The sequence below is a fragment of the Mastigoproctus giganteus genome, chromosome 5, assembly GCF_048544385.1.
Source record: "Mastigoproctus giganteus isolate SK-2022 chromosome 5, ASM4854438v1, whole genome shotgun sequence".
NCBI classification, from domain to species: Eukaryota; Metazoa; Arthropoda; class Arachnida; order Uropygi; family Thelyphonidae; genus Mastigoproctus; species Mastigoproctus giganteus.
The window spans coordinates 110,099,686-110,115,127 of NC_143579.1; the positions used below are offsets into that span (position 1 = coordinate 110,099,686).

The 15,442-nt window shown below is 37.8% G+C and overlaps 1 protein-coding gene across 1 annotated transcript in view; it reads right to left on the minus strand.

The window, feature by feature from the left end:
- LOC150085636 (attractin-like protein 1) overlaps positions 1-15,442 on the minus strand; it is a 585,126-nt gene that overhangs the window by 306,431 nt on the left and 263,253 nt on the right. The window contains exons 14-15 of the mRNA XM_090374629.1: positions 12,523-12,539; positions 5,040-5,051 (exon numbers count right to left, since the gene is read on the minus strand). Coding sequence (XP_090230755.1) covers positions 5,040-5,051; positions 12,523-12,539 — 29 coding nt within the window. The remainder of the gene's footprint in view (positions 1-5,039; positions 5,052-12,522; positions 12,540-15,442) is intronic.

A 15,442-nucleotide genomic window follows, 5' to 3' on the forward strand; every position in this document is an offset into this window, starting at 1 on the left:
AATTCCACCAAATGTGGAGAGTTTCAGAAGGGACTCAGAGTGTTTGGAACTGGTGGTCTCAACCAGTAGGTCGCCAGATTTTAGACGTCTCACCATTTTCGGGGAACCTGCTACACTTTCCAGACATTTCTGTATGAGAAATGGAGATAGATTGCCTATGGCCTGGTTTGTTAAAGAATGTAAGATCAGGAAAGTAGGATGTTCTATCCTGCAAGCATCCGTCTTCAGTCTCTTTCTGGTGTTTGTGTCATCATCGGGATGGTGCAAATCCAATGAGTTAGGATTTGCTGTCTGGATCGGGGGAAAGTTGTCGAAATCCATGTTTTGCTCCTTTTGGCCCTGGGGGTTTGCTTTACCACCCAGGTTTCCGGCCCCGCCACGGGGAGGCAGGAGCAGTGCCACGAGGTGACCAAGCGGCTGTGTTAGTAAGTTAGTACTAATAGAAAAAGGAAACAGAAAGGTGGTTTTCCTTTCTGGGCTTCTGCCTACTCTTTGTAGTGCGAGACAGCTACTCTAATATAGAAATAAAGAGAACGGTGTTTGAAACTAAAAATATAAACTGATTGCTTAAATTCTCTTTTTAGAAAACGCTTTCAGAGACGCACTATAATCGCTTGGCCACGGAACGCTTGGCACCCGGGGCCTATTTTCCAGAGTATCCTACTACATGGATCTGAGGTATGGTCTATAAAGGAAAGGCAAAAGAAGAAATTACTAGCTGTCGAGATGGATTTTTGAAGATCAGCCCAAAGATCTAAATTGGAAAGAGTCAAGAACAAAGATATAAGAAAAGCAATGGACATTCAAAAAAACATCATAGACAGAATAGAACAGAAAAGACTAGAATGGTATGGATATGTTATGAGAATGGGGGAAGAGACTACCAAAAAGCAATGGAATGGATACCCCCGCCCTGGGAAGGAAAAGAAAGTGAGACCTCTAGAATAATATGGATGGAGAGAGAGTGAGAGCAGCTATGGAAAACAGAAAATTGAAAAATGGGGACTGGGAGGGCAGAAAAGACTGGAGGTACAAAATTTGAGTATAAAAAAAAAAAAGTCAAGGATAACTGTTCCTACAACTGAGAAATAAAAAAAAAAAGAGAACTTCCACAATAACAAATCTGAGTCTGTTCCAGCAACCACCACTGGAGGTAAACTTCCACACATCTATTCTGTAACTGTCTTTCCTCAATTTCAATTTGTGCCCCCTTATGTGTGTGGTCTGAACAAGAGGAAGAATCCCAACAGCACTGAGCTTGCTCAACACACTGAAGGCCTTAAACACCTCAATATCAAATCAACTCGCAGGTGTCTAGTGTCCAGACACCGAAATCTGCAGAACTGAACTGAAGCCTTCCTTGGTAAGAGCACCACTTTGTTCCGCTCACCAATCCAGTTACGATTATCTGTACTTATTCCAGCAGCTCCACGTATTTCCTAAAATGAGGCCTCCAGATCTGTATACGGTAACTCAAGATGTGGCTTGACCATTGCCTCATACAATGGGATAATCATTTCCTTATCCCTGCTAGCAAAATTCCTGCATATCACCGATTAATTTCCACTACCCTGAGTGTAGTACCACACATTTGGTACAATATTCCGGGGTTACTGCTACCCATATGCAGTACTTTGCATTTGTCGATGTTAAAACTCAATTTCCATTTCGCAGCCCATCTGCCTAACTTTTCTAGATCATGTTGCAGTAGCATACTGTCATCGCTGTCATTAATAACCCTGCCAACCATTGTATCATCTGCAAACTTTGACAATAAGAACATTAATGACATGCCTTCATTAATATCATTGGTAAATATTGAAAACAAACAATGGGCCCAACATGAACCCTGGAGGACTCCACTAATAACATTAGTCAAAGAAGAGCAATGTCTATTGATTACCACTCTCTGTCTTCTCCTACTCAACCATTCCTTTATCCATAGCAGCAACTTGCCCTTATTGAGACACTGCTTCAATTTGTACAATAGTCTTTGTTCAACAGTATCAAAATCTTTCTGAAATCCAAGTATATATGACACCAAAATTATTTTTTGAATCCAGTTCCTTTGTGACCACATCATAGTATCCAATTGACTTGGTCAAATAAGATTTTCCCCTTAACAAAAGCATGATGTGTCTGAAGTATAATTGCAGGCTTTTCTAGATGATCCTGCATTGCTTCTTTAACCAGTGACTCCATTATTTTCCCTGGAACAGAAGTTAAACTAATAGGTCTCTAATTACTCTTGTCACTTTGATTCTCCCCTCCTCTGTGAATTGGGGATACATTCACACATCTCCAGTCTGTGGGCTCCCCTGAATCCAAAGATGCTCTCATAATTATGGCTAACTTATCATGATTATCGCTTACCTCCTTTGCTGCCTTGCTTAAAATAATCTGATAGGGATCCGTCCATCGTGTTTAACTTCTGCAATTTCTCTTCCGTTTTCCTCCTAGTTATTAAAAAATTATTTAGTTCCTTGTTAGAGTTTGATGGATTTCCAGCATCCACTTCCATAAAGATTCCTCATGCATGAATGTAGATGCAAAATACTCATTCAGTTTGTCAACAACCTGGGCAGAACCATTGAGTGGACCAATTTCATTCATTGCCTTCCTTATAGGGTTACATAAGTAAAATGGGCTTTGCTGTTTTTCTTTCATCTTTCACCAAAGATTTCTTGTAATCTGCCTTTGCTTGCCTGACCTCTGACATGATTATTGACTAGTTTATATCTACCATAGGCTTCTGTGTTGCCTGATAATTTATATGCATCCCATGCACTTTACTTCTCTGTCACGAGTTTCATCAATTCATCTGACATCCATTTAGGCCTATGCCTTAAAGAGCATTTCTTAGTTGGTATGATAATGCTAGTAGCAGCTATGATTAATTCCTCAAATGCTTCCCATTTAGAATTTGCTGATGGTAACACTGTCAGATGGTCCCACTATATAGATTTTAAAAACTGTCTGTGGCCACTCTAGTCACCTTTACGAAAGCAAAAACCCATCCCTTTACCCTTGATGGCAGTTACACCTTTAAATAAATCACAGATCAATACACTGTGATCACTGCCACCTATTTGTACTTTTATCTGCAGGTTCTTAATGAATAAACAATCACTGCTGATAATCAGTTCAAGAATATTACTACCTCCTGTTTCTCCTCTAATATGCTACTACAGAAGAGAGTTTTCCAATAAATCTACAAAAGATTTGCTAGTCTGAGTGACCAAATCCACAAGTTCCAGTCAATATCCTGAAAGTTAAAATATCCCATTATAAGACATTCTGATTATTGGCCAACTCTATTTCTCTGTACAGCTGTTCGTTGTATTCGTCAGAGTCACATTAGGCCTATAACACACTCCTAATCTCATTTTTGCTTTTCCATTGCTTTTGTCACATCAAAAAGGCTCAACATTGCACTGGCCACCAACATCAGCTGGATGCACTGCCTTAGATTTTGTGTGCTTCTTAACTAAGCCATAACCTCTCTCACCTTCCTATCCTGTCTATCCTTGTATGGTTCACCTGTGGACAACAGCAAACATGTTTCAGAATGCTGCACTTGATTGTAGATGGCAGGAGGTAAAAAGAGCAGCCAGCATTATTTTTACAGAAAATGGGTGCTAATTATTGTGATAAATGCAAAAAAATAAGCTTTATCAGGTAAGGTTGATTGTGTATATCTTTTTTAGGTTTTTAGTGAAGTCTGACCATTTCAAATTTCTTGGTGGTAACAGTGGAGCTCGTGCTCTCTCTCGCGCTCTCTCTCTCTCTCTCTCGTGGCTGTCATTGTTATCTCTTAGGAATTCTTTGCTTCTCTGATGGTTTTTTACCCATGGTCACATTTCACTAAAATTTAATGGTTACTCTGAAATATATGTAGATAGCAGTAAAACCTGTTGTAACCTTTGCAGAGGTAACTTCATGAGATATTACTTATTCAAATCATGTATTTATGTTTCATTACCAAAAGACGATTCCATTCATACACCCTTTTGAGAGCTAAATCTGCATACTAATATACTGCCAGATCCTGGGAATTTTGTAATATAACAGTTACAAATTATTTTCTTGGACTCTACTTTATTATATTCCAGTCTTAAACTGACTGACAAATCACCATATAGTAAGTTAAATGACTGGAAAACACTGTCAAAACACAACAATAAAATGATCTTGGTATCAGATGACAATTTACAAGATTTGAACTCTACTGTTAGATTGCAGCAAACAAAACAAGATGGTACTCACCTATATGAACTCTCAGATGAAGCAGGAAGGATAAAAATGTGCTCACAAGCAGAATCCCCACAGGTTGAGGGGAATTCACAAGAAACAAATGAACAAACTGCTGAACATGACTCTGAAACAATTCTCTAGGCAGCTGGTTCTGTCATGGACAAAGTTGTTACAGCCAGATTGGGTCTAGAAAAATTAATGACCACACAAACAGGCAGAATTGCTGCAACTGTTAGAAGACAGAAAATTGAATATTGAACAGAGCCGGAACGGATAGTAACAGACCTTCACATTGAAATAAAAGTTCTCAAAGCAAAGTTGAAAACAAAGAAATGAGTCGGAATGACTAAAACAACAAACACAACCCTATACCCAATACTTAAAAGTAACTAATCAATCCACAAGATGGCCAAAAAACAAGACGCAGACAAATCAAGGAAAGGATGTCGTGATTATTATAAGACCAACAGAGGGAACCAAGCTTGATTCAAGTAAAGATGTAAAAGACAATTAATAAAAACCTAGAAGGAGTTTAAAATTAAAAGATTAAGGCACTAAAGAAAATTAGAAACATGGGCATGATCATTGATACCGCAACAAAAGACCATGCAGAAAAAGTAAGGGACAACCGTCTGACTACTGACTTAGGTTTAAAGATCGACAAACTGAAAACCAGAGGACCCAAAATCTTAATCTTTGATATAAATAAAGCCAAGAGCAAACAGGATATTATAATTGAAATATATGAAAAAAACTACACAAACATGACAAAGGACCATATAAACTTAGAATTTTCTCTGAAATACAATACAAAGTTAAGGTCTACCCAGTACTTAACTGGATAGCTGAGTTATCACCCAGGGTCTGGCAGATATTATCTATACAGCAAAGAATCTATATTCTTTGGGATATAGATTTGGGATTTGGGTATTGGGAGTACTTCCCAATACCCAAATGCTACCGATGCATGCACTTCGAACACATCCCACACGCGCGCACACAGAAAGTAAGTACATGTGACCACTGTGCTATAAGAGGGCACGAATACAGTACATGCAAAAAAACCAAGACCCTAAAAGTTTGGTTTGGGTTTTTTTTTTTAGAAGCATTAGCAACTAAGGCCATATTGCTTCCGGATATGCGGTGGTTATTCCCTGACCTTTCCACATCCTCCGTATTTGGTGGTGACGGGCTCGAACCCCGGTCTAATCAAGGAGCATGTGCTACACACTGCTGCTCCTTCCCACCTGACTACGGAGGCGCCCGACCTTAAAAGTGCCAATTGCAAGGGTGCAGGACTTGACTTCAACCATTCAGTAAGGGATCCCAAATGTTCGAGAGAGAGAGAGAGAGAGAGAGAGAGAGAGAGAGAGACAGAGAGAGAGAGAGAGAAAAATCACCAAGAAAAAGAAGAATGATGATATCCAGCTCAGGACCCTGGGTGTGCCAAGCCCATACTCACCAGATGTGAGCCCCTTTGAAGTTCCTGCAACTGAATGTCCAGAGCACTTGCACAGTTGCTAACAAATTAAAACTCATAATGGAAGAGAAACAGATTTATATAGCATGTATCCAAAGCAATAGAATCCACCATGGATACCACGTGGGCAGCTATAATAATCAGAAATACCAGTATTATAAAAATAAACTTATGCACACCTCTTACAGCCTGTGCATAGGTTACCACCCCTCTAAGGTCATTCCATGTAATATCTTTATACTGTAGGCCAGGTGTAAACATTGATCCCAGCATACAGTACCTACAAACAGCTCTCAGCCTCTTACTTGGCTATTAGTATCCATGGATGCTAACTGCAGATCACCACTGTGGCACAGCCACACAACAGACAGAACTGGAGCTTAGAATGGGAAAGAAATGGAGGACTTCATGGCTACACCATTCATTGTTATCAACGAGCAGCACAATCTTGCAACATATAGCAGTACATTGCATGAGAGTGTGATTGATGTGACAATGGCTACCCATGCCATTGCCTACAGATTTACAAACTGGAAAGTCCAGGAGGCCTGGACTACATCCAACCACCATGCAATCGCCTTTCAGCTGGTTCAGCAACTGGATCATATCCCATCCCCCATCTATGACATAACCAGGTATAATACAGTAAAATCTCATTAATACAAAGTACTCATTTATATGAAGCATATACCATTCCCCAGTGAAATGATAGGCTTTTCTATGTAAATATATTTGTTTATTACAAAATTCGGTTAATATGTATTACAAAGTTCGTTTTCACCCTGTGAGAAATAAATATCGTTATTTTCTATGTTTAATACAAATCTTGGCACAGCTGTCTGATTATTGCCCCTATTATTGCCTCCAGCCACCCAGTTCCCTGCTTCCCGCAAGATGGCACTGAATTGTTATAAATTACTTTTGTGTAAACAAAACCAGTTGGTAGCTACAACGAAAGTGCACTCTGAAAACATCTGTGTGAAGGATGAGCTGTAAAATTAACAAAAGAATAAAAACAGTTTTTCTAAATTGTTTACATACACTCCCTCACTCTACGTGGGATTAAGGTCAGTTGCCATTTTTACACCAGTTCAAAGAGTCTTTTGCTACAGTATACAGAAATCTATTTTTTGTACCATGCTATCTGAGCTGGTTTTTTGGAACCTGTCTGTAAATTAATTTAAAATTTGTTTATATAAAATTTTATCTAGCAGTGTTATGGCAACAAAATGTAAACAGATGGAATTAAGCCTGAAAATTAAACTGAAAATTATACAAGAGGCTGATAGAAGGATGGATCGAAGTAAAATGGACATTGCAAAAGAATACAACATCCCTTTATCTACAATACTGAAAAACCAAAAAAACCTGAAGTGCATGACACTGGAGCAGCGATAAAAAACAGGAAATGAATTTGTGGTGCAAAACACAAGGAGCTTAAAACAAAACTTTGAGTGGTACCAACAAATATCTGCATCTAATTAGCCAATATTATGTCTGATTTTGCAACAAAAGGCAAATTATCTAGCTCAGCACCATGGAATTAGCGACTTCAAATCCAGCAGTGGCTGGCTTCAAAGATTTAAAAACAGGAAAAATTTGGTTTCATGAAATGTTTGCAGTGAGTCTGGATTAGTCAACCAAGAAAAGGCTACAGACTGGTTCTGTACAGTATATTCTTGAAAAATATGAGGCAAACGATATTTTTAATCTTGACAAGAGAGATTTATTTTATAATTTGCTGCCAAACAAAACATTTGCTGTTCAAGGAGAGTCTTGTCATGGCAGAAAATTAAGTAAACAAAGACTCACTGTTCCACTATGCTGCAATTCAGATGGCAGTACAAAACTACGCCCGCTTGTGATTGGTAAGTTTTCAAGCTAAGATATTTTAAAGAAGTTAACCAATTTCCCTGCGATTATGAGGCCAATAGAAGTACTTGGCTTCCATTAAAAGTGTTGTCAGTCTTGCTTAACAAAAGTGGACAAAAGAATAGCTTCAGAAAAAAGGAATATTTTGATTATTCTAGTTTGTTGAACAGCACATTCTGTTGAGACACTTAAGTTGACAAATATATAGTTGTTGTTTTTACCTCACAATACCACCAGTTTTATGAAGCCACTGGATCAAATCGTTATTTATACCTCAAGAGAGCATACAGAGCTAGCCTGATAAGGTACTTGATCCACAACAAGAGGGAACAATTTGCAGCCAAATTTGAATATCTTGGATGCTATCCATAATCTCGTTATTGCTTGGGACAGTATTGCATCAAGTGTAATATTCAACTGCTTCTGGAAGAGTGGCTTCAAGAGAGAATATCATCAAAAAGCATGGTCCAGCAGATGAATATGATAGCAACATTGAGGAATGGAGGAATTTGAAGGAGCATGCGGATTTTTTTGGCGAATTTGAAGAGTTTGCAAAGGTGGATGATGAAGTTTCTACCACTGCAACACCAAAAGAGCTGCTCAACACCAAGCAAAACAATGATCTTTTTGTTACCAGTGGCAGTGAAAATGGCACACACTACCATTTAAAAAAGATGCCCAAAATGCACTGAACATAATAGAATGTGTTGGCTTGCAGTAACATTGATAAAGAAACAACTACTGCATTTGAAATTTGTGCTGTACTTAAAAATGCATATAGGACAAAAACTGTGAAAACAACATTGATTCTTTCTTTAACTTAGACTAATTTATTAAAAAGTTAATGGTTTGTATGCCTCACTAACAGAAGATATATTGTGAATGATGATACCATCCTGAATATGGTAAATGTTGGAAGTGATCACAGAAGGGTAAGATGTACACTTGATATAGATGTAGGAAAGGAAAGGAAAAAACTGACTCGAGTAAATAATACAAAAGTCTTTGAGATAACAGAAGAGGAGAAAAAGCAGTATGTACTGGAACTTAAGAACAAGTTTGAGCTTCTGCAGACTGCTCAGGACCAAGATATCGACGAGGAATATTACAACTTTCTGAAAGTGATAAAGCCCAAAAAACCTATAGGGAAAAAGAAATCCAAAGATCTCCAGCAAAGAAATCCAAAAATTAGTCAAGAAACACTTGTCATGATGAACCGAAGACGACAAATGAAGAGCAAGAAAAACACTGACAGGGAGAAAATTGAGTATACTGAGTTATGCAAAGCCATTAGAAAGAGACTCAGAGAGGACATAAGAAGATTTAACACAAGAAAAGTAGAACAAGCATTAAGGGAAAACAAAGGATTTAAATCAGCAGCCATGAGCAGTAATACAGAAAGACAAATGATACTGAAACTGAAGAATAGCGATGGTGTACTTATAAACAGCAGAGAAGGCATAATTCAAACAGCAGAAGACTACTACAGAGAATTATACAAGGAGTGAGGGAATGATACCAGCAGTGGGGAAGATGGATTGCAAAGTAGCAACACATACGACATACCCGATATTCTTCCTGATGAGGTAGAACATGCATTGAAGAAAATGAAGAATCAGAAAGCCCCGGGGGAAGATGAAGTTACTGTAGAGTTGTTAAAATTGGGAGGAAGAGACATAACACAAACACTGGCAAGACTCTTCACAAAGTACATTAGAAAAGGTGTGATGCCTAAGCAGTGGAATAATGCAATCATAGTTTTGCTGCATAAGAAAGGAGATAAATCAGAAATTGGAAATTATAGACCAATTGGCTTGTTATCCCACATCTACAAGTTGTTCACAAGAGTCATTACTAACAGATTAGAAAGAATACTTGATGAGAATCAACCAAAAGAACAAGCTGGCTTTAGGACAGGATTCTCAACTATGGATCACCTTCACATAATATCACAGCTAATGGAGAAAGCAAATAAATATAAAACACCATTATGCCTGGCATCTGTGGATTATGAAAAGGCATTTGACTCCATACAGCATAAGGCAATGTTTCGGGCACTGGAAAGACAAGGCATAGATACCCCATATATTATGATTTTGAAGAAAATATATGAGAGTGCTACCTCCTTTATTAGACTAGACAAAGACAGTAGGAAATTTAAAATCAAGAAAGCAGTTCGACAAGGAGACACAATATCTCCGAAGCTGTTTACTGCTGCCCTTGAGGAAGCTTTCAGAAGATTAGACTGGTCGCAGAAAGGAGTCAATGTGAACGGAGAGTATCTAAACCATTTACGATTTGCAGATGACATCCCAAAGAATTAGAGGAAAATCTTAATCAGTTATGCACAGTTAGTAAGGATTTTGGACTAAAGATGAATATGGCTAAAACAAAAGTAATGATGAACAAGTATGCCACAGAAAGGGAAATAATGATTGAAGGAGCAGTAATTGAAAAGGTGGAGTCACATACTTATCTGGGACAAGTTATTAGTTGTAATAATGATTTAGGCTGGAAGTCAAGAGAAGAATAAATTTTGGATGGATAGCATTCAGGAAATATAGTCACATGCTGAAGAGCAATATCCCAGTTTGTCTGAAACGTAAAATAATGAATCAATGTATACTCCCCACCATGACTTATGGAAGTGAAACTTGGGCACTCACCAAAACAATGGAAGAGAAGCTGAAAACTACACAGCGAAGAATGGAACAAATTATCCTGGAAATCAGACTGTTAGATAAGAAGAGAAACACATGGATTAGGCATCAAATTCAAATAAAGGACATTCTTATCAAAACTAATGAACTAAAATGGTCTTGGGCAGGACACATAGCTCGAAGACATGATGACAGATGGACAAAGAAAATAACAGAATGGTACCCAAGAGGAGCTAGAAGAAAACCTGGAAGACAAAGGCGGAGATGGATAGATGAAATTCATGAGTTTTTGGGTAGTAAATGGATGGCCAGTGCTCAAAACAAAAGAAACTGGAAAGTTGCTGGAGAGGCCTTCATCCTGCAATGGATTGAAAATGGCTGATGATGATGATGATGATGATGCTTTTCTGGATTATTTGATTGAGGTTAGAGACGAAGACAAATTTGATAATTTTGAAAAAAATGGCAACAGAATTCGTTCCAAATTCTGATTATAGACAATATGAAGACCGAAAGCGGAAAAGGAAAAAAAACGTTTAATGGAACACCAGAGGAATTGGTACCAGCAGGACTAAGTGCAAAAGATACATTTCAAACTCAAGTTTTTTATCATATTGAAGACATACTAATCACAGAAATGACAAAATGATGTGCTGCATACAGTACATTGCATGCTACCTTCAGTTTTCTTATAGATAAGTCCATGTCAAAGGAAGAAATTTGATCCAAAGCCACAGCATCAGTCAACACCTACTGGTCCGACTTAGAAGTACATTTTGTTGATGAATTCCTATTGTTTTCGGCACTATACAAGGACAAAACGTCTGTGGCAGAATTAATAAAGGCACAAATAAAAACTAATTAATATACTGATAGAATAATAAACTGATTACTAGTTTCCCAAACATACACATAGCTTTAAGAATTGATCTATCCATAATTGGATTGAATGCTGAAGGAGAGCACTCATTTTTGAAACTTATGCGGATCAAGAACTGTGTACACTCAACTATGAGCCAAGATCGCTTATCATCGTCGGCACTTCTATATATTGAGAATGATATTACTTGCCATATGGACTTCGAGTACGTTATTAAAGAAACTTTTGTGATCTTAAAAAATGTTACAAGCAATCTAGATATTGACGATACTGTAGATTTTGTTTCTTTGTAATTTCAAGTATAAAGTTGACGTTTTATAGTTGCATTATTTTTAAGTCTGAAAACCTTTTCCTCCGTATTTTTTTTACTTTTTTCCCCTTTCCTTCCTAGGCCCTAGGCACAGTGCCTAATGGGAAATTCGGCCCTGGGTAAAAGTAAAAACCCATTACTAAAACAGTCACCAGAGTTGTTGTTGTTATTTGGTTTTTAGGAGCATTAGCAACTAAGGCCATATTGCTCCGGGGATATGCGGTGGTCATTCCCTGACCTTTCCGCATCCTCCGTATTTGGTGGTCACGGGGTTTGAACCCCGGTCTAATCAAGAAGCGTGTGCTACGCACTGCTGCTACTGCCCACCTGGCTACGAAGGCGCCAGTTACCAGAGGATGCACCTAGGGTTCAGTACTGGGTCACTATTTTTGGAACCTAGCTCTGGATGAATTCCTGGGAATGGATAATGGCCACACAGACAAAGTGGACTTTGCAGATAACCTTGTCTTGCTTATAAAGGAAAATGCAAAAGCCAGAATAGAACAACAGCCAAACCATGCTTTAAATATCCCACAGAACTGGGCTAAAACTCACAGATTGGTAATATCCAATACTAAAACCAAGTCAGTAATGCTAAAAGGAAACCTAACCTTTTAGGATTACTGACCTTTTTAGGATGACACAGATCGAAATTTCAGATAAAACAATAGCCCTAGTAACAGAATTTAAATATTAGGTGTCATATTTGATAACAAACTGACATTCTGCCAACATTTCACCTACACCGCCAAAAAAGTAAGAAACGATGCTGGCATGATTGAAAGAATCATGCTGCACTGACTGGGGACTGAAAAGGAGGGTACTTGCACTTATTTATATGGCAATCTTCATCTCAGGAAAATGTGAGAGAAAATGTAGTAGTAGAGTAGTTAATCTGCCTCTAAATATATGTTAAAAAAAAAAAAAAAAAAAATAGAATTTGCTTATGTGTAAGTATAACAGGTGTGCAGGTGGACTGCGTATATGTAGAGTATGTGTTGTTCTGACAGCTCTCCCCCACCCCCAATTAGACTGCAGGGGAACAACCTATTGGGAAGCCCCCAGCCTTGCTGACACTGTGCCCTCTTCCCCTAAGGCACTGTGTGAGATCTGCATGCATTAGCTTCAGCTAAAGTGCCCATTGTGGGATTCAAAATGGAGAAATACTGTAGATTAGCATAGACATATGATGCAATAAAGCAAGCTAGCATAGATAAAAAAAAACCCTTCCCATTTCACCCATCTATTCACTCCAAATGCTTGTCTAGTTCTGCCTTGAACTTATTTCAGTTGTCAACCTCCACTATGACAGATGGCAGTTTGTTCCAACTATCAACCACCTGCTGGCTAAAGGCATATTTCCACATATCTATTCTTCAATTGTCTTTGCTCAATTTGAATTTCTGTCCCTTCAGGTGAGTAAGAATCCCAACAGCATTGAGCTTGCTCAAACCATTCAAGGATATATATACACCTCAAGCAGATCACCTCACAGGTGCCTAGTCTCCAGTGTGCAGAACTTAAGCCTTTTTTAGTATTTAGAATTTGCTGTTGGTAACATCATTAGTTGGTCCCATTGTATAGAATTTAAAAACTGTCTGAGACCACGGTAGTCACCTTTACAAAAGCACAAACCCTTCCCTTTACCCCTGATCATAGTTACATCTCTGAGTAAATCCCATGTCAGCACACTGTGATCACTGCCACCTAGTTGTTCTTTTATCTGCAGATTCTTAATGCATGAAGAATCACTGCTGATAACAGATCAAGAGTATTACTCCCTCTAGTTGTCTCTTGAACATGCTGCTGTAGAAAACACCCATCCAATAAATCGACAAAAGCCTTGCTTTTTTGTGATTGACCAACTCAAGTTCCAGTCAACATCTCAGAACTTAAAATTCCCCATTATAACACGTTCTGATTTACTGGCACACTCTTTCTGTGTACAGTCGTTTGCTATACTCACCAGAATTATTAGGCTATAACACATGCCTACTCTCAATTTTGCTTTCCCAGTGCTTATGTTACACCAAACTGACTCAACATTGCACTGTCCACACATGTCAACTAGATGCACTTCCTTAGATTTCGTGTTTCTTAACCATAACCCCTCCTCCCTTCATATCCTTTCTCTACCCATTGAACTCCACAAACTCCAATTTTGCATTCCTTATAGCTGTGTGACACTATGTCTCTGATATCCCAAGAAATTTGCCTTTGATGTTTTGACTGTACCACCTGAAATTCATAATTTATAGTGCGATCTCCATATGAATAAATGGCCAGAGGAGCAACGTACCAATACTCCACTACACAAACTAAACTAAAACTCTCATTATTTCTGACTTTTCAGTTTTTACAGTGACACCAGAATATACAACACAGTTGGGGGAACCCAGTGTTGCTTAACAGTAAACACTATTAAGCGACATCCCAACGTCTGCATTTAATGTCTTGACCAGCACTTTGAATTCATCAAATTTATTTACTATACTCCTAGACTGATGTACATGTAATAGAGTGTACCTGCTTTACGATATTAATGATTTCCAGAAACACCATTGTATCTTGAAAATACTGTAATGTGAACCCAATAACACACTGTCTTTTGGTAATTCGCTCCAAGACCTTAGAAGTTGAAATTATAACTAAGCTATTTAACTCTCTAAAAGGAAATTGATAAACATATTGATTAAAAGAATTGGTTAAAACTAATATATTGATTAAAGCACAATACATAAAAAAATCACTTCAACTAAAGGATGCAAAAAAAAAAAAAAAAGAGAACACACAGCCAAAATGTTTTCTCAGCCAATAGGAAGGATCACGTGGTCTGGTTGGAGACAATCGTAAGCCAAGCCCTTCATAAAGTGAAATAAGTTAGGCGCCTCTTAACATGGTCACTGGTTTACTGAATCTGCCCTTCTCTAGAATCAAATTTATTTACTATACCTGGCACCTTGTGCATCAACTTTCATTGTTATCTCATATTTGGTTATAAGAATCAATTTTGAACGCCTTTGTGATATTTTTCTAAAGCACATTTCTGGAGGTCATTACCATAAAACAATAAAAACAAGTTGCAGTTTCTGTTTATTGGGCTTTTCTGTTAGTGCAATCTATTATAAACATGTAGCAAACTTGATCTTATGGCATTTGCAATAATACCTAAAGCTGGAATTCTGTGGGTTAATATGGTGAAATGTGTTTCCCCTTCCTCTTCGAACATATAAAAAATAAATAAATTTTCAGAATCTTCTCTTCAATTCCTACTCTTTAAGCTTCGTAAACTTTTTACTTCATATCTCACTTGCACATATCGTGTTAGTTGCTATTTGTGCATGACCAAGGAAAAGAAGAAAATTAATATACAAGAGGAAAAGAGTGGGGGAAAGAACTGAACCTTGGGGACACAAGAATTTGTGGAGAAGTTAGAAGACAGCGAGCCATCTACCATCACCCTGAGTGAGCGGTCAGAGAGAAAACTGGATAACCAATTACAAAAAACAGTTGACAAACCATAAGCTGGAAGCTTGTTAAGAAGACTTTGTTATTAATTGCTTATCTTTTTTTACTGTCTTAAATTTTACAATAAAAAAAATGTCAGTGAAAAGAAATATCAAGTAGTTAGCGCATACATATTACAATAGTAATTAATCTATGTGTGTAAGCGTAAATTTATTTTTATTTTTCTAACCTGTGGGAAATATTCTTCCAAGTTTCATGTATCATTTTATTTCATTAATTGGCAAGGTAATAAAGCGCAAGTTTGTACAGTAATACCCCGACTTACGCGGTTCTTGATTTTTTCGTTTGGCAACACTGCCGCCCACTATCTTCAAGGTCGTTTTTCATATGTTATCGATATACGGTGCGATGGCAGAGAGTGAGAGCGAAAGATGAACAAAATTAAACTTTACTCCGCATGAGCTGCACACATATACAAGAATTTGTATTCCAACTGTCATATTTATATGTGTGCATTC